We start from the raw sequence: 25,143 nt of genomic DNA, 5'->3' as shown, positions 1-25,143 counted from the left end.
GGCTTCTGCCCACCCAGGAACCCCACAGAGCAGCCACGGGCCCTCCAGCGAGCTCACTGACATGCCCTGTGACCTCAGGCCAGTTCTTGCCTGCTCTCAGCCTTATTCTCCTACACTGCTCATTTCGGGGACCCTTCTGGTCTGCATGTCTGGAGCTTGGGGCCCACGGCAAGCCAGCAGATCTGGCATCAGGAAGGCCTCATGGGAGGAGGCCATGTTTGGGCCGGGCTCTGAAGAGCACAGGCCATTGGGAGCAGAGAATGGGGAGTGGTATTCCAGGCAAAAGGAACATTCCGGGCAAAGGCACAGAACAGGAATGTGAGTTTGGGGGTGGTTTAGCCTCTTGTGGATGGCCCATCAGGTGAGGGAGCCCATGTGGCCTTTGGGGCATGAGCTCTGTAGGGCCTGTGTTGGGGGCACCTGTGCCTCTAGGAGGGGTGGGGCGGGGCGGGGCATGATCCTGGGTGGTAATAGCAGGGGTTGGGGAAGACACTGCCAGCAAACCAGCCACAGGCCTGAACAGATCCTGAGCAGGGGGGCCTGTGTGTGTACATGTGCACACGCGCATGTGGACATGTGTGACTGCGTCAGTTGATGAACTCGTGTGTCTGTGTCACTGAGTCTGGGGACATGTGATTATGCACCTCCCCGAGGGAGTGCATCTCAAGCTGTGTGACCAACCCCCTGGAACCGTGTGTGGGGTGGGTATAACGTGTCCAGCAGCCGGGGCAACCCAGTGAAACCCCGTGTCTACAAAAAAAATGTTTTTAATTAGCCGGGCATGGTGGCTCATGCCTGTGGTCCCAGCTACTTGGGAGGCTGAGGTGGGAGCCCTTGAGCCTAGGAGGTTGAGGCTGCAGGGAGCTGTGATTGCACCACTGCACTCCAGTCTCGGTGACAGAGTGAGACCCTGTCTTAAAAAACAAAAAATGTGAACAGCTGCATGTCTGGCTGCTGTGTGTGTGAACCCACGTGTGTGTTTGTGTGACTAAATGAGCAGTGGTATCTGGTGAGCAAGATCAAGCCTGTTCTGGCTGCCTAGGGGCACAGTGGGCCCCTCTGAGACCCATCTGTGTTCCCTTGTTGGTCCTCATGACCTCTGTTAACCAGGCAGCCCAGGAGGCAGCCCAGAAGGCAGACATCGTTTTCTCAGTGAAGAGCCCACTGAGTGCCAACTACCTGGTGATGGTTTCGCCTGGCGCCTTGGCAGGTGAGCCACCCAGCCTGGACCCCATGCAGAGCTTCTCTCAAGAGGCAGTGGACGCAGACAGGATCCTGTACCTGCACTCCTGCCCTGAGGCCTGGAGCGATGCCTTCTTGCTGGTTGTGGCCTCAGCCTGGGTGCTCCCCTTGAGGACGTATCGTAGAGCTGGAGGTGCTGCCCACTGTCATCCCCACCGGGAGTGCAAAACTTCAGCGTCCCCGAGGGTGGCAGCCACACCTTGGTCCCTCCACTGCTCTGCATCACCGGGCCCTACTTCCCCACTCTCCCGGGCCTTGGCCTGCAGGTTCTGGAGCCATCCTGGCATGGGGCCCTGCAGAAGGAAGATGGGCCTCATGCCAAGACCCTCAGCGCCTTCTGCTGGAGAGAGGTATGGCTGTGAGAGGCCCAGGGGCTGCAGCCCAGCTCTGGGGGCAGAGTGGAGGGAGCTCCAGGGACTCCCAGTCCGGGGGGTTATACACAGAGAGGAGACAGGGAGTCACATTTCAGAAGCACCTATGCTTTCACTACTGTAGCTCAGGCCAGGCTCGGTGGCTGACGCCTGTAATCCCAGCACTTTGGGAGGCTGAGGTGGGCGGATCATGAGGTCAGGACATCAAGACCATCCTGGCTATCATGATGAAACCCTGTCTCTACTAAAAATACAAAAAATTACAGGGTGTGGTGGCACGCGCCTGTAGTCCCAGCTACTCAGGAGGCTAAGGCAGGAGAATCGCTTGAACCTGGGAGACAGAGGTTGCAGTGAGCCGAAATCGCGCCACTATACTCCAGCCTGGGCAACAGAGCGAGACTGTCTCAAAAATAAAATAAAATAAATACTGTATCTTCTTTCTTCCCCACAACTCTTCTGGGAGCCAGAACTTATGATCCCCGTTTTCCACCAATGGAAGCTGAAGCCCTGAAAGTCAGTCTCCTCCTGCACCCAAAGGCAGGGCATGAAGGGTGCTGCTGGGTCCTGACTGCCAGCCCTGGGCCTGCCCCTCGGTGGAAGAGCAGCTGATCTGCTATGTGCACGAGGGGAGCGAGACACTGACAGACAGTTTTGTCCTGATGGCTAATGTCTCGGAGATGGACCGCCAGAGCCATCCTGTGGCCTTCACTGTCACCATCCTGCCTGTCAATGGCCAACCCCCCGACCTCACCACAAACTCAGGCCTGCAGGTGAGCGTATTCCTGGGACCACCCCCATGTCTGCTTTGAGAAAGAGGCCAGCGTCCCCTACTTCCTACCGCAGATCTCCCCCATTCTGAGCCTCAGTATCCTCCTCTGCAAAATGGGGCCACTACCGTGTGCCTCACGCAGTTGTTGGAGGGAGAGATGTGAGATTGTGCTGAAATAGAACACCGGTGGGAGGTTTTGTTACTGGACGTTTGCAATACGGTAGGCGGACTTCTGAGCAGCCACGGGTGGCTCTGCTGTTCTTTCTCCTGTGGCTTAGGACCAGAACACCTGACAGAATCACTTACAAGCCCTTAAGGGCAGACGTCAGCGTGGGACCATTAAGCTTCCCACCTTCACCCCAGCACGTGAAGGCCATGGCTTGGCTCCCCAAACTCCTGTTCTTGTGCCACAGCACAGCAGGGCCCCCATTTGGCAGAGGTGGAAGTTGAGGCCCAGACATGGGATGGGACTTCTCCATGGTTGCAGAAGTAGTTCTGGTGGAACAGAAAGGGCATGGCTTTACTAAGCCCACATGGCAGGGCTTTGAACGCCAGCTTCTGGGGTGCATCCTCCCCAGTCAGCAGGAGTCACTGAAGGTTCCACAAGAGGGCTGACTTGGGCTGTCTCTGACATGGGGCACTGGGGGGCTTTGGTGGTCTAGGATGTGCCTGTAGGGGGTGGCCTCATGATGCGGAGGCCACAGAAGAGTGGGACACAGCGTCGTGGAACCACAGGGCGGGATGGCTGTGTGGCAGCGTGGCCACCAGATGGGACCATCCCCCTGTGTTTGCTCCAGGAGCCCAGCGATGGGGCCCTGCCCCCGACACTATGGCCCCTTCTGCCAAGGCTTGGCCTGAGGGCTCCCTAGGGCCGGGGGAGGAAGCCCAGAAATGGCAGAGGGCTGTTTTCCGGGCATGTGAGTCCCCCTGTAGCACTGCCCACAAGTAATTGACCCAGCAAGACTGGTACCAGGACCTCAGGAACAGGCGCCTGCTCTGCTTGCAAGTGGGAGGCCTGGAAAGGGGTCCCCTTTGCCCAACACGAGGAGGGCCCGTAACTGCTCTGGAAGCCCATCCCAGCACTGCTTCTGTGCTACGGGACAGCGTCAACCATCAGCCCCCAACTCTCTGCACCTCCCACCCCTCCCTCAGCTGGAAGGAGGGCCCATTTCTAAAATCACCATTCCCACCTGTGCCCAGCCCCTGCCAGGCATACATGGAGGGTCTGAAAGGAGACCCCTGTCCCACGAGTGAGACTGATTAAGGAGCACCGTTGGTCAGCGTTGGGGGTTTCTGGGGGGTGAGAACTTGGTGAGGGTAAGAACTGGGGCCTTCCTGGGTAGGGGACACAAGCTGATCTTGAGGGACACACAGGACTAGGGCAGATGAAGAGCAGGGAGGCTGGACCTGGAGGGTGGCCTTCCCTGGGGTGACAGGGAAGGTGAATGCGGGGAGGTCCTTTTGTGCAGGGGAGCCAGAGCAGTGCCAGACTCGATGCCACCTGAGGGCCTGAGCTGCAGGGCAGCCTAGGGCCGGGGAGGAAGGGGTGGGTGAGTGTGGCAGGGCAGAACCTTCACAGGCCTGTGTCCCCAGATGTGGGAGGGGGCCACTGTGCCCATCCCAACAGAGGCTCTGAGGAGCATGGATGGTTACTCTGGGCCCAAGGACCTGGTCTGGACCATTGAGCAGCCCAGCAATGGGCGGGTAGTGCTGTGGGCGGTGCCAGGCACCGAGGTGTGCAGCTTCACGCAGGCCCAGCTGGACGGCAGGCTTGTGCTGTTCTCACACAGAGGTGGGCGCTGAGGGCCAAGCCCCGGGTTCCTGCTGCCCGCAGGAGCACCCCGAGGTGGGGAGCCAGCTCAGGTCAGTCAGACGCAATGCCCCTGTCGCCAGAAGCCCTGGACGGAGGCATCCACTTTGGCCTCTCTGACGGTGAGCACACTTCCTCTAGACACTTCTGAGTGACGGCCCAGAAGCAAGTGCTCCTCTCGCTGGAGGGCAGCCGGACACTGTCTGTCTTGGTGGGTGTGCTGATTGTGGGCATTCCTGGGTGCTGGGGGCTAGGGCAGAGCTGAGAGTGGCATGCCAGGGTCACGCTGCCTCTCTGCAGCCACAGGCCTGGGCCTGGATCACAAAGGCTGATGGCCCCTTTTGCCTCTGGCAGGGTCCGTCCAGCCACTCAGCAGCCAGAGCCTCAGAGCCAGCTCCAGTGCAGGCACCAACCTCCAGCTTCTGCTCTTACTGTGTGGTGCGGGGCCCCCAGCTAGGTCAGCTCTTCCATGCCCAGCATGACAGCACAGGGGAGGACCTGGTGAACTTCACTCAGCCAGAGGTAAGGGCCCCACTCTGCAGCCACCGCTCAGATGCCCCCAGCCTCAGGTGGCCGCTGTGCCATGGACATCATGTGGACATGGGCACCAGCTCCAGCATCACTGTCAGCAGACACTGCTGGCCCTACCATGGTCCAGGCCCTGGTGTTCTCCCCTCCAGGAGCTATCTGGCTGGCAGGGCAAGTTCATCTTCCCAGAATGAGAGAGAAGGATGCAGGAAGTTGGGGATACAGGGCCCTAGAGCAGGGCTGGGGTCTTGGGGTGTGGCTTCCAAAAGGAAGCTACAGCTGGACCCGAGGGTCTGGAGAGGGAGCACCATGTAGGGGTACTAGTGGCACCCCAGTAGCTGGTGAGCGGCAGTGCTTGGTGGAGGAGGGAGTTGAAGGTGAAGCAGCTGCTGGGCCTGTGGGCAGAGGTGTGAGCCTGGGATTCAGATCAGGTGCCAGCCAGAGGCAGAGTGGATCCTAGGAGCAGATGAGCTGATGAAAGGCAACTGAGTCGGCCAAGAGGATGAAGCTGCCATTCATCCATCCTGGTGGCTTCAGAGAAGAACTGGAGCTCTCAGCCATAGATAGCAGCAGACTCTCTGTGGTAGCTGTGCCATGGGGGCCAGCCCAGTCATCGTTTAAATGAACACCTCTCCCCAAAGGCAGAACAGGAGTAGTTCCATAGCAAGGCAGAGCAGGGCAGACTCTTTTGTAGGCCGTCCTGGGCCTACAGTTATCACACCTGGTGCTCCCACCAGGAGACTGTGTGGGCATCTGAACCCAGCACATGATCACAGTGAGTTCTGGATAGGGAGCAGTCTTGTGGGGTGCAGAGCTGACTCTGTCACTCAGAAGCCATGGCATGCGGTAGTGCTCCAAGTACCTCCAGAGGGGCCCCCCTGCCAGCCCTTGAAAATGGCAGAGCCCACCCCTAGCCCCCTTTCTAAGCTCCCTTGCTTGGGCAAGGACCTCCTGGGCCTGGCACTCTCCCTCGTGAGAGGTGCAGATGGCATTCAGCAAGTGCAAAGCTGAGGTTTCTTGGGTCTGTCACATCAGCACCTCTCAGGCCTGGGTTCTGTATTTCCCTGGAGCCCCACTCCTGCTATGGCCCCCTCCCCACAATGAGATATTCATCGGGCTGCTGTCTACAGCTGCTGCTTAGCAGTTGTTGGGAGCCTTTGTCAGGAATGCCCAGGTATGAGGAAGGGACGGGACCAGACCATCAGCAACCGTCTCGCACTCTATAGTCTCATGTTACTCAGAGCTTCCCCGTTCTCCAGCAATATGAAGGACCAGATTGAATGGGCACCAGGGGGCCAGGCTGGCAGTGTCACCCAGGAAAGCCTGGAAGAGGCTACATGGGCTACCTGGCCCACTCGGGGAGGAGGCCAGGACTGAGTCTTGTTTTAACAGCAGCCCTGTGCCACAACACTGAACTGGGCAGGAAAGGGTCAGGTGTCCCCACTTTTCAGATAAGGAAACTGAAGCTCATGGAGGGCAGGTAACTGTATTCAGAGCACATGGCCGGTAAGAGGCACAACTTCTGCCTGCCAGTCCAGGATTTCCTTCACCAGAGGACACTGCTTGCTCCCCAGAGCTCAGGACCCTGTGTTTTGTTTCACTCCCACCCACAGAGCTCCCGTATCCAGGCATCAGCTCCAACTCCCACTCCTGGAGGCGGAGGTGGGAGGATCACTTGAGCCCAGGAGTTCAAGACCAGCCTTGGCAACATAGTGAGAACTTGTCTCTACACAAAAATTTTAAAAATAGCTGGGCTTGGTGGTGGCACGTGACTGTAGTCCGAGCTACTCGAGGGGCTGACATTGGAGGATCACTTTGAGCCCAGGAGGTTGAGGCTGCAGTGAGCAGTGATCACTGTACTCCAGCCTGGTGACAGAGCGAGACCCTATCACCACCCCCACCCCCGCCAAACAAAACAACAACTGAATAGACAAGTATCCTATTGGCGTGATAGGTCCTGAGTCCCGTCGCAGATCAGTCACATGGGACAGGTGTCTTTTCCTCTGGACCTCGGTGTTGCCATCTGAGTGAGAAAAGGCAGTGGGGAGGTGGATCTTCCAGTTGAAGCGGTGTAAAGCCGGTGTGAAAAGTCATACTACAAGGGGCTCCAAGTCCAGCGCACCGTCCCAACAGGGCCCAGCACGGCAGCCAGTGCGGCACAGGCATCAGGTCCCGACCTTCTTCCCCGATTGCCCACTCTCAGACCACGGAGTTCATCATCTTGGAGCTGCTGGCCAGTCTGTACTCATGTGGGGACCAGAACACACTGGTGGAGCAGTTGGCAGAAGAGGCACAGCGGCGCGACGAGATGCTGCGCATACACCACATGCTGAAGGAGGTACTCACCATCATCGGGGACATCAACAAGACCACCGTCAGCCTGCCCCTAAGCCTGCATGTGGACGACTCATGGCTGCAGGTGCAGAGCGTCCCGGACGAACGCAGATACCGGGGCCGGCCCCCACGGCCCCAAAGTCCCCCAGCCTGGGCCTCCGAGAGGAGTGCCAAGGGGGCAGCGGCGTGGTCCCTCACCAGGGTGGCTGCTACCTGGAGTGGGGGCGGAGCTTGCCGAGGAGCAGTGGCTGCGGGGCGGGGTGGAGCTGGGCTGTTGGTGCTGCTGGGGCGGGGCTTAAACTCTGGCGACCACATCGGGGCCTGGCAGGGAGGAGCTTCCGTGCATGGTCGTGGCCAGCACTGGGCTGGGACGGGGCCTCAGGGGGCGGGGTGGAGCCGCCCATTTCTCCTGTCCCTGTGCCTTGATACCTGTCGCCTTGCAGGTCGCCCAAGTCCAGCCCCGGGATGCCCAGCCCCCGCCACGTCCCCAGCCCAGCCTGGGTTGCGGGCCGGCTTCTGGGCTTCCTCCTGCTGGGTGCGCCCTTGGGGAAGTGCCACCCCATATCCTCCAGACCAGAGGCTTCCCCTGATCCCTTCGGCCCTACTCGCCAGGTGCTCTCATGCCCCACTCGGGATCACCAAGTAAGTAGGGGCTGAAAGCAGCCAAAGAGGCCGCTGGACGGGTGTGGCCGGGAAGGAAATGGGACTGGATTCCAGATCATCGGACCTGGCGGCAAGAACTGGCCGTCACCATCCAAGAAACGGACCGTGGCTGCCGAGTCACGTATGGCCGAGGGCTGGCGGAGCCTGTCCCCCAGGGAGGGCTGAGTCCTGGAGGTAGTCGTTTTTGAGGAGAGGGCTATGGGGCTCGTCCCACCTGCCCCCTTCTTTCCAGCACTTAGGTGGCACTTCCCTCTATTTTCACTCTTGGTGGCCGCCCACACGTTGCATCCCTCATCCTTTCTTCTCGCCATCCTCCATTCTCCATTCTGTCCAACTCCTCTCTGTGAAACTTAGCTCAGGTCTGAGAGTCTGAGATGCTCTGGGTGTGTGGATTTCTTTTTGCTACCCTGATGTCCCCACATCCAAGTCCTGACTCCTTTGAGCCATCCCTGGGGGTATCGGGCCACTTGACCATGGGAGCAGAGGCCAGGCTGTGACTGTGTGACCAACAAGATGTGTGATGTGATGTGTGTACAGGTGAGCACACGAGTGTGAGAGTGTAAGAGTGGCACCCAGGCCTAAGCTAGGACAGAAGCAACTGGGGAAGGAGCCCGGGGGCCACAGGCAGTCTGATTTTTTCTCCACATCCCCACCCCCTGACCCTGTCTAAACTAATGTGGTAGTGGCAGCTGCAGGGGCAGGGATGAGAGTGACTGAAGCCTACTTCACTCCCAAAGATTTCTAAGGAAGAGCATTCTACTGCAACCTTTGGCTTGGCCTTGTTGACCTATGACCCTCTTTCAACGACATTCACTCTGATTTCCAGTGTGCCCTGTTTCCACTGGCCACGTTCTCTAAGGAAGAACAATAGCATCTGTTTTTGTGTCCAAATGGCTGGAGAGTGGGGCTGTGGGTCCAGTGCCCATATACAGAAACGAAGTAGGGATTGGGGCTTGCCCTCTGACGTGCTGATGACCAAGTTACATGGGTAAAGGCAAGCAGCAGAGTATTGGGCAAGAGCGCTGGACTGGGAGTCCAGAGATGCTTCTTCACCCTGGGGCTTTAGGCAAGTCCCTTTCCCTCCCAGAGCCTCAGTATCCCTTCTATCAAATGATGTTGCCGCCTGGGAAAGGCTGTCCCCATCCCGCCCTGTCCCTCTCACCCCTCATCCTTCATCCCCTCATCCCCACGCGCTCCGTGCGCACCCATTTCGGCTGCTCCAACAAGCCCAGAGCATGTGCGCACTTCCGGCTGCCCCCTCCTCGCCTTGACCCAGCACTGCTGGACCCATGTGGTCCGTTCCTCACACTCAAGGACTGGAGGCTCTGGGCAGCACAACCAGAAACTCCGGTGTGTGTTAAGGGGGGGCAGGGCACAAAACCACCAAGTGTGTGTGTGTGTGTGTGTGTGTGTGTGTGTGTGTGTGTGTGTGTGTCCGGTGTGTGTTAAGGGGGGGCAGGGCACAAAACCACCAAGTGTGTGTGTGTGTGTGTGTGTGTGTGTGTGTGTCCGGTGTGTGTTAAGGGGGGGCAGGGCACAAAACCACCAAGTGTGTGTGTGTGTGTGTGTGTGTGTGTGTGTGTCCGGTGTGTGTTAAGGGGGGGCAGGGCACAAAACCACCAAGTGTGTGTGTGTGTGTGTGTGTGTGTGTGTGTCTGTCTGTCTCCCAAGGGAACAGCAGTGCTGAGTTCAGCTTGAGTATTAACTCATGGACTGTCAGCAAAATACAGTCACCAAAAGACTATGGGCTGTTTTGTCTTTTGCAGTGACATCATGTTGCTCACCTTTTATGTTTTTCAGAGTTCATTAGTTTCTGTTTGTTCTCAGTTAATATCCAGCTCAATAGATTGTGTAAGTAGAATACTCCCAAACTGAAAGTCACCTACGTAAAATATAGTGAAAAATATGTCACCCACTTAAACTATAGTTGAAAACATGTATTCATTAGTTTTGTGTAGCCAACACTGGATACTGGGTAAGGGCACAGGATCCCAGGGCTAGACTTCCTACTTCCTGGGTTCAAGTTCTGATTTAGCCACTTGGTGGCTTTGAAATGCTTGACAACTTTAAGCCTCAATTTGTTAATTTTTTTTTTAACTTAATCCCAAATGTGATAGTAAGTCTCAGTTTCTTGATCTGAAAAACAGAAATTATTCAAGAGAGTCTATGTGAAAACTTTATAGTTTTTACAGCCACTATCTGGCTCAGGAAAGTCCTCAGCTTTAGGGGTTAAAGTTTTAAAGGCCACTTTAAAGTTTTTAAAGCCACTACCTGGCCCAGGAAAGCCCTCAGCTTTAGCCATTATTAGCACATTATTGTTGTGCTGGCTACACATGCATTAATGAGGCAGGAAAATGCTTAAGGATAACAACCCAGATTATCTCATCAGACCGAGACAGATGCGTATGCGTGCATGCTCATGTTTTAGCTCAGAACCACTTGTCTAAAAGCCTCTTGAACTCAGAGGCCCAGGCAGTATCAACTTTGCTTTGTAGTGCAGCCATCAGTTTTGTTAATCAGTGAAATTGACATAAAGCTCTTTTTTTCTTTTTAGCACCAACCATGTGCCTAGAGCTAACTGTGTCAAGAAGAGCATGCTTCAGGTGGCTGCAGCGAGCAGTTCAACCTGTGGAGGAATGAGAAATGATAGTGTTGAGACAAGAAACACAAAACCCAGGGTAAGGTAGGAATCACTGAAAGTCAGGCAAAGGAACTGGCATCCAATGATGAGTCAGGCTTTGCCAGCCTCTGGCCCTACAGATGGCTCTTTGGAGAGGAAAAAATTAAGTCAGACCCGAGGGCACAGATCCTAAGGGAATGCCGGCAGCTCTGGGCTGTCTGTGAGAGTCCAGATTTGCTGCTTCATCCTGGGGCTTTAGGCAAGTCCCTTTTCCTCCCAGAGCTCCAGTATCCCTTCTATCAAATGATGATGTTCTGCCTTTCTCCTAGGATGGCTGTGGAGATCCAGGGAGGCAGTGGCCATAGGGATGCTATGTTAACTGCAGATGCAGCCATAGGAGCACTTTGCTAACTGCCAACGTGAGTTCAGACTCTTCAGGCTATTTGGCACCCAGGTCTGTGGTGAGGTGTGACATGTGAGATGTAAGGTTTGATGCCTGCTCCGACTCCAGTCTTGCTAACACCCGCTAAGCATTTGACAAATCCTGACCCTGCCTTGGGGAAAAGGGCAGTCTGGGAGAGCTTCTTCAAGGCAGGCTGGCTTCAATGCAGTCCGGGGCATGACTGAGATAGGCTTATGTGGTGAGGAATTGGAGGATAACTGGGTAAAAAGCTGCCATGGGCGGAGGTGTAGTGTGGGTCGCATCGAGGGTAGCCCCCGGCCAAAGCAGGGAACACAGACAGAATGAGGAAGAGCTCTGTGGGGAAGGTGGGGCATAGGGTGGAGAACCTTCAAAGTCTGAAGAGTGTGACTTGTTGGGGTTCAATGCTGTAGGCAGTAGGAAGCCATGGAAGGCTCTTAGGTGGAGAAATGACAGCTGGACATTGGTGAGCAAGCCCCGTCTCCATGAGCAGCGTGGGTGTTCCTCTGAGCACACCAGGCGTGAGTGTGCAGGGAGCTGGTGCAAATGCCTCTGTGTGTGGGCGAGCATCTGTGTTGTGACTCTGCCCACGCATGTGCTTCAGTGTGCCGAGTGGCTGCATGTCCCAGATCCTTGTGGCACATGCTGGCCAATGAGGGTGCTGGGCGGGGAAGGCAGCGTATGCGTGTTTTTTGTGGGCATGTGTGTTAGTGTGTGCATGCAGGCCGTGGGGCCTCACAGCATGTGTGTGCACACTCCGGCGTGTGCGTGTGTGTCCCCCACCCTCAGGCTGCCCCACCATGCGTGTGACCTGCCATGTGATTTGATGCTGTCTTTCAGAATCACTATCGGTGTTCCCTGAGGAGCGTCAGCCTTGGTAGGTACATGCTTTGCTGCCTGCTACATGAAAGGTCTGCCTGCCCCGCTGCCCCAGCCCCACATGGGGGGCCTACCTGGGACTTCAGAGCCAGGCTCCCTGCCCCTCCCTTCTGGAGCTGCAGACTTGCTCTTTGCTCTTTCTGTCTTTGTGCTGCTAACTGTCTCACTTCTCTCCCTGCGAGCCATGGGACTCAGTGTCACTGCTCAAGGCCTCCATGGCTGAGCCTGGGGGCTCTTAGAACAGGCTCCATGCCCAAACTGGCAGATGTGGAGCCATCAGAGAGGACACAGAGCTTGTGGTTTATGGTGTAGGGGCTGGGAGCTTGGAGGGGGTTGTGTGTGGGGCTGGAATCTGAGGCGGTCAGAGGTCTAGGCACATCATCCTGGGCACGCTGTACCTGTCATGCAGTCTGGGTCATGCTGCCAGGGCAGGTATCCAGCTCCCAGGCTGGGAGTGCTGAGAGCCAAATCCACTGCAGATTAAGGATGATAGTTAGGGTCCCACATCCTCCAACTGTCAGCAATCCAGTGGTGATCGAGGATAAAAGCCTGAGAGTCCCATACACACGGTCATCCCACAACACACTTCACAGACCGGGCAAGGACACACAGCCCCGTTCCCTCCCTCCCAGGTACCATCATAGCTGCTCGTGTGGACTGAAGACAGGGTCCCTGGCCCCCGCTGAAGCACTACCGCCGACCAGCAGGCTCACTCACCTTGGCCTGTTGCTCCTAGGGGTCTCCTGTGCTATTCAGCCAAGGAGACCACAGTGCCTCCTGGCCCAGCCAAATCCTGCCTAGCGAGCCCACCTGCCTGTCCTGCCACGGACTCTCCCTCTTCTGCTTTTCCCATCATAAAGGGCCCAGCGTCACCTATGCAACCTGTAGCCCCCTGCCTACCAGTTGAGGCTCCCCTTTTGGACTTATAACTGTATGGCTGGTGGCATCCAGCTACCTGCCCTCCCAGCCTTCCCCAGGGTCCTTCAGAGGACCCTGAGCTTTCTGCCCACCCAGAGGGACCTCTGGTGCTCACTCCAGCCAGCCATCCCCTTATAGCTTCACTATTTTGTTTCAAGCAGTGTTCCTTCTCTATGAGGAGTGGTGGCTGTTGGGTGGGGCTCCCCAAGCAAGAGGTGGCCCTGGGCCAGTGGGTTGGAAGACGGTGACCAGGGAAGAGGGAAGTCCTGGGGGCTGGCATTGGTCTGAACTGTGGGTGGACTGCCTGGGTGCCATGAGAGAGGTCAGCGTGTGTGGGGTGGGGAGGGCCGCCGCAGCCCCCGGGCACTTCCTATGAAGCTCTGGCTTCTCCCTCCATCTTCCTCCCCTTTCCCTTCCAGCCTCTCTTTTCCAGGAACCTTGCCATGCCCACACTTACACTCTCCCCTTCCCGGCCCTCTCGCAGCTGCTACGGTGCACCCATGCTCTGTACTTGCCTCACCAGCTCTGGCTTTTCTCTAACCTGTTTTCTCTCTGCGCTCTCTCCAATGCCAGCTGATTGGGTCAGGCAAGTCCATCCCGTCCTGAGAGCCCCAGGTCCCCCTTCGACCTCTGAACAGATCCCTCCTCTTCTCAGAGATTTCCCTTTCCAAGGCTGCCTGGGCGGGTGTCCTGTGACTTGACAGTGGCTCCCGCAGCCCCAGAGCCAGCCCCCTTCATCTGTGACTTAGTCTGTTGTAGTGGTGAGCTGCCACATCCAGCTGTGACCGTTGCTGAAAACTTGTGCCCCCTCTGTGGTATGCCCCTGCCCTGTTCTATAAATAGCTATAAATACACACACACACACACACACACACACACACACACACACACACACACACACGTGGCCAACTGCCTCACCTCTAGCACTGGGAATCAGTCCTCGTGCTGTCCTTGCGGAGACTTGTGGCCCAACAAGAGGAAGCTGTCTCCTGACATTGCCCCTCGAAAGGGCACCACCTCCAGGGAGCCTCCCTGTCATGCCCGGCCTGTGGACAACCAGTCCCCGCCATCCTTCCCGCCCTTCTGGGCAAGCATGGGGGTGCTGTGTGGACTGACAGTCTTCCAGTCCTGCTGTCCCTCGGCTGAGACTCCAACTCATTTCTGGATGACAGAGAATGTGTCCTCTGCTGGCTCTGTTCTCTGTGGAGCTCAGGGGAGAGAAAAGTCCAAGCCATTTTTAGGATGCTTTTGGGAGCGGTGAAAAGGTCACACCCCTTCCAAGGGACACTTTTCCTGGAAAGTCCCTGGAGCTTAGCTGGTTCTTATCCTGTGACGCTGGATCTGGTCACTAGGGGGCAGGGCCGTGAACTCAACCTGGAGGGAGCCTGCGGGGCAGCCTGCACTCTGGAGGGACAGACAGGCCACCCGGTGCAGACAGGAGAGGGAGGCAGGGGGACGGAATGGAAGACACCTGGGGTGGGTGAAAGTCAGTGCCCTCGGGTGCTGGTGTTGTCTTCCCGGCCACAGCTAGATCAGTCTTCTGAACCTGTTGGCTGTCAGGGCTGCACTGTGCCCATTAGGCACCATGGCAGTCCCCGTGAAATCCACCAGGTGTCACCAGGCAGCATCCAGACAACAGGCCTGGAAGATTCCCAACAGCCCCACTGGGCATGCTCAGACCCTTTGGGGCTCCTCTTTCAATGGGACAAACTGCAGGACCCACTGAGGGAAACGGGAACATACCAGGCTGAGCAGTATAGCTAAATCCATTTATTCCCAAATAAAAAGCAAAGAAAACAGGAGTCCCATCACCAGGGAGCCATGACTCCATCCCCGCCTCCTTCCTCGCTCCTATGCTAGCAATAAATAAGTTTCCCAGCTGCAAATAACTATCAGAACCTCTTCTTCATACACCAGCTGCAACCTCCGCTAGGTACGATACATACAGAATGTTAGATGCAGAATGTACATGGGGGAAGGGCGGGTCACCCCTCATAGCCTGTGCCCTTGCCTGGTCTACAGTTAGCTCCACTGTCCCGCCTCAGATGCCTCTCTGAGTAAGATGATGGGAGCACCCCGAGAGAAAAGTTGCCTCAGTGAGAGTAAGGAGGCCATCGCACCTCCTCCAAACAAACCAACTCCATCAACCTCTGGCTGTTAAATAACAAACATCATCATCCAGAAATGTAAGGACTCAGCCTTGGTCAAGGTGGTAAAGGGTCTGTTTTTCTCTCTTCATTAGACAGGGGTCTGGTGTTGCTACCTAATGGTAAAAAGTGACTGGGAAGGCGTTGTAGGGACATGGTGGGGGTGGAGACTCCAGACCCACTTCTCCAGGCTTATGCTGACAGGGGCCTGCTTTTATTTATTTTTATCCCATGACTTTTTCCCATAACTTCTTTCTCATAACTTTTTAAAAAAACTTTTCAGGCAACTTTTTTTTTTACTTTTTTTGGACTTTTTGCCACAATTTTTCCACCATATTTTTTATCCCATAACTTTTCCATCCCACAACTTTTAATTCCTGTAACTTTTTTAGTTTATGTTCTTTTAATAAACACACTTACATAGTTACAATTTTGTGAGAATAAAAACCGATTATCTCATGACAAGCGTGCCTAACATTTGCACAGTCTCAATACCTTTAATACTATAGTTTTCAAGACACACAAAAATTTAAGGCAAAAACAGCACCTTGCAACAATTTCATAATTTATTACATTATAGTAGCATCACAGAAGTCAATAATGCCACTTTAGACAAAAGTCAGTATTTCCATTATACATTCTGTTTATAAGAAATCGTAAGTTGGTAAAAGTCATTCTAAGAAAACTTGGCAAATAAAGCTTTGGACTGGAATTGGCATTTCTGTCTCTACTTTTCCTTCCCCTAGATTCTTGGTTTTACACTACAGTGTTCATATTTTAAAATGTTTTAACTTATTTCAAGATATTATAGCAGTTATGTTTTTGAATAGTTATTTGAAAGTGACTGTAAGATAAAGTTTTAGAGAAAGTATTATGGATAGGGCTGATTTACATTTTCATGTTGTATAAAACTCAGCTTTGGTTTTAGAACTGATTTTTTTCATTTCAGGGAAACGTATCAGGTTTAATCAAATAGTTTAAAAATAATTATGATATATTGCAGTCTTTAAATTGATATTTTGATTCTTCCTACAGAAATTCACATTCAGTTTGAACTCACATTTTAAAATTCTGTTTCTGCTGAACTCTAACCTTCTAATGTCGCCTTCTAAGCAAATTGAAAGCTGCCTTATACTGAATGAGGAAGAGAACAAATACTTGGCTGAATGAGGTATTGCAAACATCTGCATGCATTTTGAAGAAAGACTACAGTTATTGTCATAGAATTTCCATTCTTTTTAGCTTTTTCTTAAACATATGACAAAATTCCTACACAAAGAGTGGTATTTCAGTTAATATAGCACTTTTATTTTTCAGACTGACATTCAGCTTAAATATGCCGGTATGTGATTTAATCCAGAGGTCCCTGATGAACACATTGTTGTCAGATAGGTTACAGATGCTAAACACTATCTGAAGGTCATTCCTAGTCATTTATATGTGTCAGGTAAAAGTGAAGTGATTTGAACTGTCAAAATACAGAGTGCACATGAGGGAAAGACCCACTCTCCTTTAACTTTCTACAAATAAATTTAAGTTAGAAACACAAATAAACATGAGTGGCTCTAACATTCAAATGAAGTAAATGAATTGTGTAGGAGATTAACCCCTAAACTTTTTTTGTTTGTTTTTAAATTTCTTGACCAGCTCTTAGATGATGGTGATGTTTAGCTCCCTGATCTCGGCACGGTGAAAAGAATGGCATGCAGGGGTTGCTGCGCAAGCCTCGGTGCTCCTGGAGAGTCCTGCGTTAGAGGAAGCAGCTGCACGATCTGCTGTGCCGTGGGGTTGTGGTGGGGAGAACCCTCTCTGGCCTCTCCTGGTGCAGGCTCCACGCTGTCAGTGAGGCTCAGCCACGAAGATCTTCAGACAGAGGGAGGAGGGGATCTGAGGTCAGTGCGAGCCTCCCCTGCTCCTGCCCGCCCACCCCGCCTGAGCGCTCTACCCACCACCCTGCTTGTCGGCACACCCAAGCTCCTGGGGGATTGGGGCTCCTAGAGCGGGCTGATCAGCAGGGCTCTGGGCAGTGGTCAGGAATTTGTCGTGCCCCTCATTGTGGTCGCCCACAAGCCACAACACCTGTCCCTGCAGCTCCAGCAGGTTCACCTGGAGGGAGGGGTGCTTAGCTGTCATGCTGGTGCTGGCGCCCAAGTTCACCCCCACCCCCACCCCCGCAGAGATGGCCCCATGCAGGGCTCGGTGGGTCTCCCCACACACAGACTCACCCCCAGTCCCTGGGGTCCTCTGAAATGAAGCCACTGGGTGAGCCAAGTGCTGGCAGCACACCCTTTGCTATTCCTGGGCACTGGCTCCAGCGTCGTTGAAAAATGCCACCTGAAGGCAAGAGATGAGTATTCTTGTAGGGACATACACAGAACAACCGGGGCAGGGAGGTGGAGCGCAGCCACTTCCCTTGGGGCTCAGAGTGAGCACCTGTTGGTCACAGTGAAATGGTGTTTGACCACTGGCTCCCGGAAGGAGTGAAAGTCCACAGAAATCAGAAGGCAGGAAACCAAGAACATAAGGGGATCTGGGAGGGACCAGCGAGGAAGGTGACAAAGTAGGGGCAGGGAAAGTCAGGCTCACCTGACCTCCCGGCTCTCCCGGTCCTCTGGGATGTCCTGCATGGGCTGAGGTGCCTCCTCCTCCTCACTGTCCAGATGTCCTCCTCCATCTCCTCTAGGGGGTGGCCAGAGGGGTCCTCAGACAACCCAACAAGGGAAGTGGGGGTCCACCTCTGCCCCCACCCTCACTGTGTAGCCCTGAGCCAGCCCATTCCCAGAGGGGAATGAGCTGTTCTGTATTATTACTTTTAAGAACCAAGATCTTGCTATACTGCCCAGGCACAGTCCCACTACCGATTGGTGCCGGAGTCCTGACCTGGTCCCTTTCTGACCTGGGCCAGTTCTCCCGTCTTTAGGCAACCTGATGGCCTCCTGCTCCCAGGAGGTCACCATATTGATACCGAACTTAGCGTGGACACCCGGTCGGCATAATGACCAGCTGTGTTAAAGGTCTCTTCCAACTCCTCAATCCTATGCTGCTAACAGTCCCCCTTTCCTCCTGGGGCTCTCGCCTCTTCCTCCGAGTGGTCTCCCGTACCTTCCCCAGGGAGAACCATGAGGCTCAACCTGGCTTTAGCTGCTGTTTCTGCTGGCTGGTAGCTTCCAGGTGCTCCTAAGAGGCCAGGAAAGAGGGTGAGAAGGCACGGAGGTTGCCAGGTTGTCCCTCTCGTGGCCCTGTCCTCAGCAACTCCCTCCCCGGGGTCTCCTGCAACTTTTGGCGGGCCATCTTAGCTACCACTTTGCCTTGAGCTTCCTGCTGCTGCAGCTGGTCCAGGAGCTGGGTCTGCAGCAGTAACTGCCTGTGCAGCACCTCCTCCTCAGAGGTCAGCTGCTGCTAAGCGACCACATACTGCTGCAGGTGACACAGGTACTGGTCTCCCTGCTGCTGCAGACTCTGAGCCTCTTGGCTCTTCAGCTCCACCTGCAGGATGATCCTGGGCATGAGGGCGTTTACTAGCTGGCTTCCAGATTCCTGGCCCATGAATAGGGTAGCAAGGGCACTGTGGTGCTCTGTGGCCTGCCCAGGCCCCTGGTCCCTTGCTCCAGGCCTCAGAGCCTGCCTCCCTTGCCTGGAACCCAATGCATCCTTCCCCAGCGTCAAATCTCACACGCTTTTCCCTGTCTAAAATTTAAACTGTAGACCACAGACTAGTGGAAAACGGGGGGAGCCAACCAGCATCTGCTAAGTGTACTACATGCCTAATGTTTCCACGTATTATCTCATTTAATCCTCAGCACCTCTGCAAGGAAAACGCTAACTTCCTTTTGAAGTTAAAGAAACAGAGACTTTGTCGGGCGCGGTGGCTCAAGCCTGTAATCCCAGCACTTTGGGAGGCCGAGATGGGCGGATCACAAGGTCAGGAGATCGAGACCATCCTGGCTAATACGGTGAAACCCCGTCTCTACTGAAAAATACAAAAAACTAGCCGGGCGAGTTGGCGGGCGCCTGTAGTCCCAGCTACTCGGGAGGCTGAGGTAGGAGAATGGCGTGAACCCGGGAGGCGGAGCTTGCAGTGAGCTGAGATCCAGCCACTGCACTCCAGTCTGGGTGACAGAGCGAGACTGCGTCTCAAAAAAAAAAAAAAGAAAAACTTAGAAATGCAAAGTAGTTGAATGATAACCAATAGAACTGAGTCTGGAAACCAGTTTGAGTCTAAGGAGTCTTTTTGGTTTTAGCGTTTTGTTTTGTTTTGTTTTGAGACAGTGTCACTCTGTGTCCCAGGCTGGAGTCCAGTGGTGCGATCTCAGCTCACTGCAACCTCTACCTCCCAGGCTCAAATGATTCTCGTATCTCAGCCTCCTGAGTAGCTGGGATGACAGGCATGCACCACCAGGCCTAGGTAATTGGTGTTTTTTTGAAATTTTAGTAGAGATGAGGTTTTGCCATGTCAACCAGGCTGGTCTCAAACTCCTGACCTGAAGTGATTCTCCTGCCTCAGACTCCCAAAGTGGTGGGACTACAGGCGTCAGCCACCACACCCAACATAACGAGCCTCTTATACCACTGTCTCTTCCCCTGTGACTGGGGGACTCCATGCCTCTAGCTGGGATGATGATATCCAGACCTGGGGGGAGCCCAGGGCTCCCCACCTATAAAAGTCAGAGGGAAAGATGCAAGAAACATAATAGGACTGCCCTGGAGAGTGCTGGGGTCACCTGCCCCCAGGTTGCAGCTGCCTCTGGCCTGGCGCCTCCCTTCCCCAGAGGCTGGTGCCCGCCTCCCAGCCCTTCTTGGATGGGTCAGAGGTTACCGTGCCTTTCAGCTCGCCCAGCGTCTTCAGCTCCTTTACTTGAGGCTCCAACTGCAGTGCGCTCTTGTTCTCATTGTTCTGGACAGAGAGAAGCAATCATTGGCCACCCGCTATAGCTGGAGACCCCAGAACTTGGTGTCTGCCTGCCATGGCACCGGGAAGGGTGGAGACAGGTTAGAAAAATCATCCCCTCTCTCCCACAGCCATCAGAGCAGGGCTCTGGCTCACAGGTGCCTTTAGAAGTACCATTTCATGTGAGGACTACAATGCCCCATTTTACAGGTGGGGAAACAAAGGCCTGGAGGGCTAGGGAAGAGGGCAGGCTCCCCAGGTGGGGCAACCCACCGGCTCCTCGAAGCTACTGTGTGGCTCCGCCTGCTGCTCGTAGAGGGCTTCCCACCCCAGCTCCAGCATCCTCTCCAGCTCCCGCAGTCTCTCCAGCTCCCGCAGTGTCTCCTGCTCCCACAGCCTCTGATCCTGCTCCCGCAGCCTCTCCTGTTCCAGCAGCTCCTCCACTTGGTCCAGCAGCTGCTCCTCCTCCAGCAGCCTCTTCTGCTCCTCCTGTCGCCTGTCCCGTTCCAAAAGCTTCTCCACCTGCTCCAGCAGCCTCTCCTGCTCCCGCAGTCTCTCATCCTGCTCCCGCAACCTCTCCTGTTCCAACAGTTCCTCCACCTGGTCCAGCAGCCTCCCCTGGTCCAGCAGCCTCTCCTGTTCCTCCTGCCACCTCTCCTGTTCCAATAGCTTCTCCACCTGCTCCAACAGCCTCTCCTGCTCTGGCAGCCACGCCTGCTCCCGTATCCTCTCCTCCTGCTCACGTATCCTCTCCTTCTGCCCAGATAGCCTCTCCTCCTGCTCATGTAGCTTCTCCTCCTGCTCATGTATTCTCTCCTCCTGCTCATGTATCCTCTCCTCCTGCTCATGTATCCTCTCCTCCTACTCACGTATCCTCTTCTCCTGCTCATGTAGCCTCTCGTCCTGCTCACGTATCCTCTCTTCCTGTCTCCTGTGCAGGAGACTCAACATCTGATTGTTTTCCACCTCGGCCTGGAGCTGTCTTCCCGGACTCTCCAGCTCCTTCCTTAGGTGTTTGGTCTCATCTTGTAGCTGCTCCACCTCAGAGGGCCCTCCTGGGGAATCTGGGGCCCGGGGTTCAGCTGAGAAAGGAAGCAGACAATAAGGGTCTCTGGATTCTCAAAAAAAAAAAAAATCCTCCCATTGGTGCAGAGCTCCTCCTCTCAGGCTTCCCAAACTTGGCCTCACTGCTAAGGATTCCTCGCACCCAGATGGTAGCCAATCTTCCAAGCCACTTTCAATGGAGAGCACTGTGGGTGGCTGACAATGGGCACTCCTCCCTCTTTGCTGATGGGGACACCAAGGCTCAAGCAGATGACAAGGCTTGCAGTCTCCTGGCACAGACCTCTCTCCCTCTGCCTCAAAGCCCTTCATCCACCCACCTCCCTGGGGCATTCTAAGCCACCCCCACAGCCCTCTGATGCCGGTCCTGCTCCCAGGTCACGCCAGCCCCATCTTACCCCTCTGGTGTTTGAGTTTGAACAAGCTCCTCCCAAGCTTCTGTACCCGATGTATCTCACGCTTCTTCTCCTCCTTCAATGTGCGAACCTGCCCAAAGCACAGGGCGAAAGGGCCTTGGTGATAGCGGCTGAACCTCTAGAGACAGAGTTTGAGAAAGGCCCCCCCGTTCTGCCAGCTTGTGATTTAGAAAGGTGCGTTCATTCAACAAACATGTGCTGAGCACCTACAGGCCAGGTGTGGTTCTTCACAGCGGAGACAGAAGACAGAAAAGGACAGACAGGAGCCCTTGGCCCTGAGGTTTCCATTCTAGGGGCCTTTAAATCTCGGACTCCCAGAGCGAACAGAGACCTTTGACACTCTCTACCTCGTCCAGAAACACGAGCCCAAGGAGGAGAGAAGGCTTGTCCAGACTCAAAAAGCAAATTAGGGACTGAGTCAGGGCAGAAATACAGGCCCCTGACAAACAGCCAGGCTAGTGCTTCCCTGAGAGGCAGCAACCCCAGGGCATGTGTGGCAAGGAGTCGAGCAGGGGTGTCTGGAGAAGAGAGAGCCAGCAAAGAGGGCAGTGCAGAAGAGCCATGCTGCACGGTCTGTGCTCTGGGGTCCATCCAGGTGAGGCCTGGGTGCCCCAGCTCCCCATTTACCCATGGCACCAGGGGCCCCTAGACCCTTTCTTCAGGGCCTCAAGGGGAAACGAGTCCAGGTTTGGCAGCGTGGAATCAGAGGACGCCACTGGACTCTTCCCAGTGAATGGATGTTTTCACTGGGTTGACTGATTATTGCGGAGCTTTGAGTCCGGGGCTCCTGCTAGTTCTTGGTACTGGCTCTGAGGTGCATGCAGGGAGGAGGAGTTGGAGGATTGTGGGGAGGGGTAGAGAGAACACTCATTAGGGCTGGGGAGGGGTGTGTCTGGGCTGTCTCAGCTGGCAGAGGGGCAACCAGCCCCTGCTGTGGGAGGAGCTTGGAGGGCTGGCCTGCAGGGTCACTGAACCTCGGCCCAGGGCCTCTTACCTGCAGATCTTTCAGGTTAGTAGATGACACAGGGCCCTCCCCGTAGACACCTGTTGCTGACTACAAGAGATGAGAGTGCACATGGAGATGTTCTGTCCCCCTCAGTGTCTAAGCCCTCTAACTTCCTTTCTTCCCCATCAACTGACCAACATTTCTTTTCTGCCTATCTTGGACCAGTTGTCCCATAACTCCTTTGTGCCAACTTCTCTCATGGTTTTTATCTCCCCACCATCCCACCCTGGGGCCCTTTCAGTGACTCCTAAAGGGACAGCCTGATGGCAAGTAACTCTTCTTATTGGCCTGGCTTCCCCTTGAGACTGGGAATGAGAAAAATCAAACAGCAATGACCATTTCGTGGGTGTCCTGGGTGTTTACAGCAGGCCATGTACTAAGGAGTCTCAGAAAAACAACAATAACAAATCTCATTTAAACTTCACAAATAGATGTTTAAAAATCTCACCTCTATTATACAGATTTGAAAAGAGAGACCTGAAGACCTCAAGCAGCTTGCCCTAAATCATATCTTAATTAATCCCTAATCAATCATTAGTGGATGGAGAGGCAGGATTCAAACCCAGAATTCTTAACCAGTACCCAACAGTCCATCCACAATCTTAACAATTATCCTCTACTGCCCCTTAGGCCCCCTGTCCCCAGGAGCCTGGCCAGCCAAGACTCACATCCCCAGGTGAGCGGTAACCACCAGAAGCGGCGGTGTCAGGGCTACTGCCATTGATTTTCTTTTTCCTGTTAGCTTCTGCTGGAACGCCAGGGCTCTTCCTCTGCCAATATTCTTTTAACTGGGAAAGAAGAGCAGTGACACTCATGAGAACTATCAGCCCCTACAGCCACACCCTCCTTCACAGTTTTGACCAAATACTCTTCTACACCATCTGATTTAATGCCACCACCAACTGTACAAGGTGTTGTCACAATCCTTTAGTGACTGAGAGGGATTGATATCATGGCTAGAAAAAAACCAAAAAAACAAAAGAAATAGTTAATACTGGAACTTAAGCTCCTTCTTCTGACTCCAAGCTCTGGGGTTTTGCCATGAATCAGCAGCTGCCAGGGACCAAAACCAGGGGCGGAGTTAGAACAGTAAACATGAAGGAGGCAGGAACTGCATGCCGTGCGGTTTAGAGTCATACATCCTCACATGTCCGTTAGTGTGAAGAAGTGCACCAGTACCTCTCACACTTTCATGTCAATGTGTCCTCATGGCAGAAGCCAGCTTTTCTGTTAAATCTGGGAATTTTTCAGAAAGAGGACAACCCAAGCCTGATTTCAGAGAGAAGTCTGGTATATGCTTTGAAACTTATGTGACTGTCATCCCTGAGGACATTAATGTTTGATCTGAAGAGAATCAAGGGAAAATGATACTTCAGAAAGATGTCCCACATTCATCCTGTGGCACTCAAAGTACCCCAGGTTGAGATGATATGAGGAAGAGTCAAGCTATCTAGTTCAGCTTCCCAAGATCTATTCCACTGAAGATGAGCAAATCTCACTTCAGAGACCAGTGACTGAAGGGCTGTCTGGTCCCAGAACCGTGGAGAACTCAGAAAAGAATGTTAAAGTCTCTCTGCAAAGTAGAAGCCTGGGAGAAAACCAAACCAAACCCGTTCTCCCATGGCCACCCAGAGACACTGTCAAGGTTTTGAGCACACAGGGGAAGTGCAGGCTTTTCCCACTGTCAATGTCTATGTGAAGGGAGTAAGGCAGCCTGAAACCTCCTGCTCCTGGGTCCCATAGTCCCCATTCCCCTTCCAACTGGAAATTTGTGCTGTGACCAGAGGATCCAGAAATGGGGTGAGAAAATTTATGGGACTGGGTTGTAAGATCAACGGCTGGTCTTGTAGCAGCAATGGCAGTTCCTAGGGGGACTGTGACATCACTACATTCCATTCCACCCAGGGGAGGGGACCACATCAGCATGATGCCCGAGCCACCACTCCATGATGGGGGAGGGAAACACAGGGATCAACCCAGGTCCTTGGAGACACCAGCCCAAGGAGCCCAGGGAGGTGGAGCTTGGGGCAGCAGGAGGGGAGGGCAGAGTCCGCAGTAGGGAGCCCCGGGAATCACCAGCCTAAAGTCACCCAAGGACGACTGGCAACGGTGGGGCCTGGGGATGGAGTACCCAGGTCCTGGGAGACGCAAGCCTGAAGAGCCCAGGAAGGTCAGGCTTGGGGCAGCAGGAGGTGAGGGCCAAGTATGGAGCGGGGAGCCCCAGGAGTCACCCGCCCAAAGTCACCCTGGGGTAAAGATCGGCAAGGGCAGGGATTGGGCTGCTTGCTGAAGGGGTGGGGCTGACTGACAAGAATTTGGTGGGGGGAGCCCAGAGTCGCTGGTGTTGGGGGTCCCATTCCAGTATGCCTGAGGAATAGTATGGGCTCTGGCAATGGTCTTGTCATCTGAGAGGATCTGTGGTTGGGTTGGGGGCTATGACCTGGTGCATTTTACCTTTTTCTTGGCTGTGGTGAATTTTCCCTGTCGTGTTTTTTCTGACATCATGGGGTGCGGAGGGAGGCGGGGTTGGGGTCACATCAGCGAAATCCCAGTGAGCACGGCTGAATGCCTCCAGTGACCTACCAGGCCGCTGTGCAACTGAGCCAGAGGAGGCGTAACCAGGGCCCCACTAGAACTCAGAAGAGGGGCGTGGCCTTAATGCTCCAAGCCCATTGGTCAGTGAGAAAGATGAAAGGGAAAGGAAGCGTGGCCAGGCAGCAGGGTGTCCAGAGGGACCTGTGGCATCACAAGGAAAGCTGCCCATTCAACCGCTCTACTCAGAAGGAGGGGAGGGGCCGCCCACTCTGGGAGAGGCAAGGGTCTGGCTTTAGCTTTAAAAGCTTTCAAACTGTAAAAAATAAACTTAAAAATGTATACATGTGTATACTTTATATATATGTGTGTCTGTGTGTGTGTATCTATGCATTCCTCCAGAGCTGTCTTCATTATCCAGCTTCTATGCAAAGTCTATGATTTTGGACTATATTTTTCATCTTCAAATGGAGTATAAGTAAATTACCAGTATCTCCCAGCACTTTGGGAGGCCGAGGCGGGCGGATCACAAGGTCA

At 54.3% G+C, this 25,143-nt stretch overlaps 1 protein-coding gene and 1 pseudogene across 2 annotated transcripts in view; one reads left to right on the top strand and one right to left on the bottom strand.

Moving 5' to 3' along the window:
* Positions 1 to 24,944, top strand: part of LOC710542 (chondroitin sulfate proteoglycan 4-like) — a 31,732-nt pseudogene extending 6,788 nt beyond the window's left edge. The window contains exons 5-15 of the transcript XR_013395415.1: positions 1,111 to 1,592; positions 2,189 to 2,383; positions 3,976 to 4,174; positions 4,276 to 4,407; positions 4,547 to 4,714; positions 6,924 to 7,139; positions 7,498 to 7,696; positions 10,667 to 10,756; positions 11,599 to 11,635; positions 16,350 to 16,594; positions 22,705 to 24,944. The product of XR_013395415.1 is annotated as a chondroitin sulfate proteoglycan 4-like (transcript). The remainder of the gene's footprint in view (positions 1 to 1,110; positions 1,593 to 2,188; positions 2,384 to 3,975; positions 4,175 to 4,275; positions 4,408 to 4,546; positions 4,715 to 6,923; positions 7,140 to 7,497; positions 7,697 to 10,666; positions 10,757 to 11,598; positions 11,636 to 16,349; positions 16,595 to 22,704) is intronic.
* LOC723119 (golgin subfamily A member 6-like protein 4) lies at positions 15,251 to 24,612 on the bottom strand. Its single transcript, XM_077940176.1, is given in 10 exon segments — positions 15,251 to 16,696; positions 18,131 to 18,188; positions 19,536 to 19,596; positions 19,864 to 20,672; positions 21,051 to 21,138; positions 21,790 to 21,840; positions 21,842 to 21,877; positions 22,063 to 22,122; positions 22,743 to 22,862; positions 24,529 to 24,612. Coding segments are annotated over 10 exon segments (1,512 nt in total). The 3' UTR covers positions 15,251 to 16,551.
* Positions 24,945 to 25,143: the final 199 nt, after the last annotated feature.

This window comes from Macaca mulatta, chromosome 7 (genome assembly GCF_049350105.2).
Source record: "Macaca mulatta isolate MMU2019108-1 chromosome 7, T2T-MMU8v2.0, whole genome shotgun sequence".
NCBI lineage: Eukaryota > Metazoa > Chordata > Mammalia > Primates > Cercopithecidae > Macaca > Macaca mulatta.
This window is presented reverse-complemented; position numbering and strand designations above follow the sequence as displayed.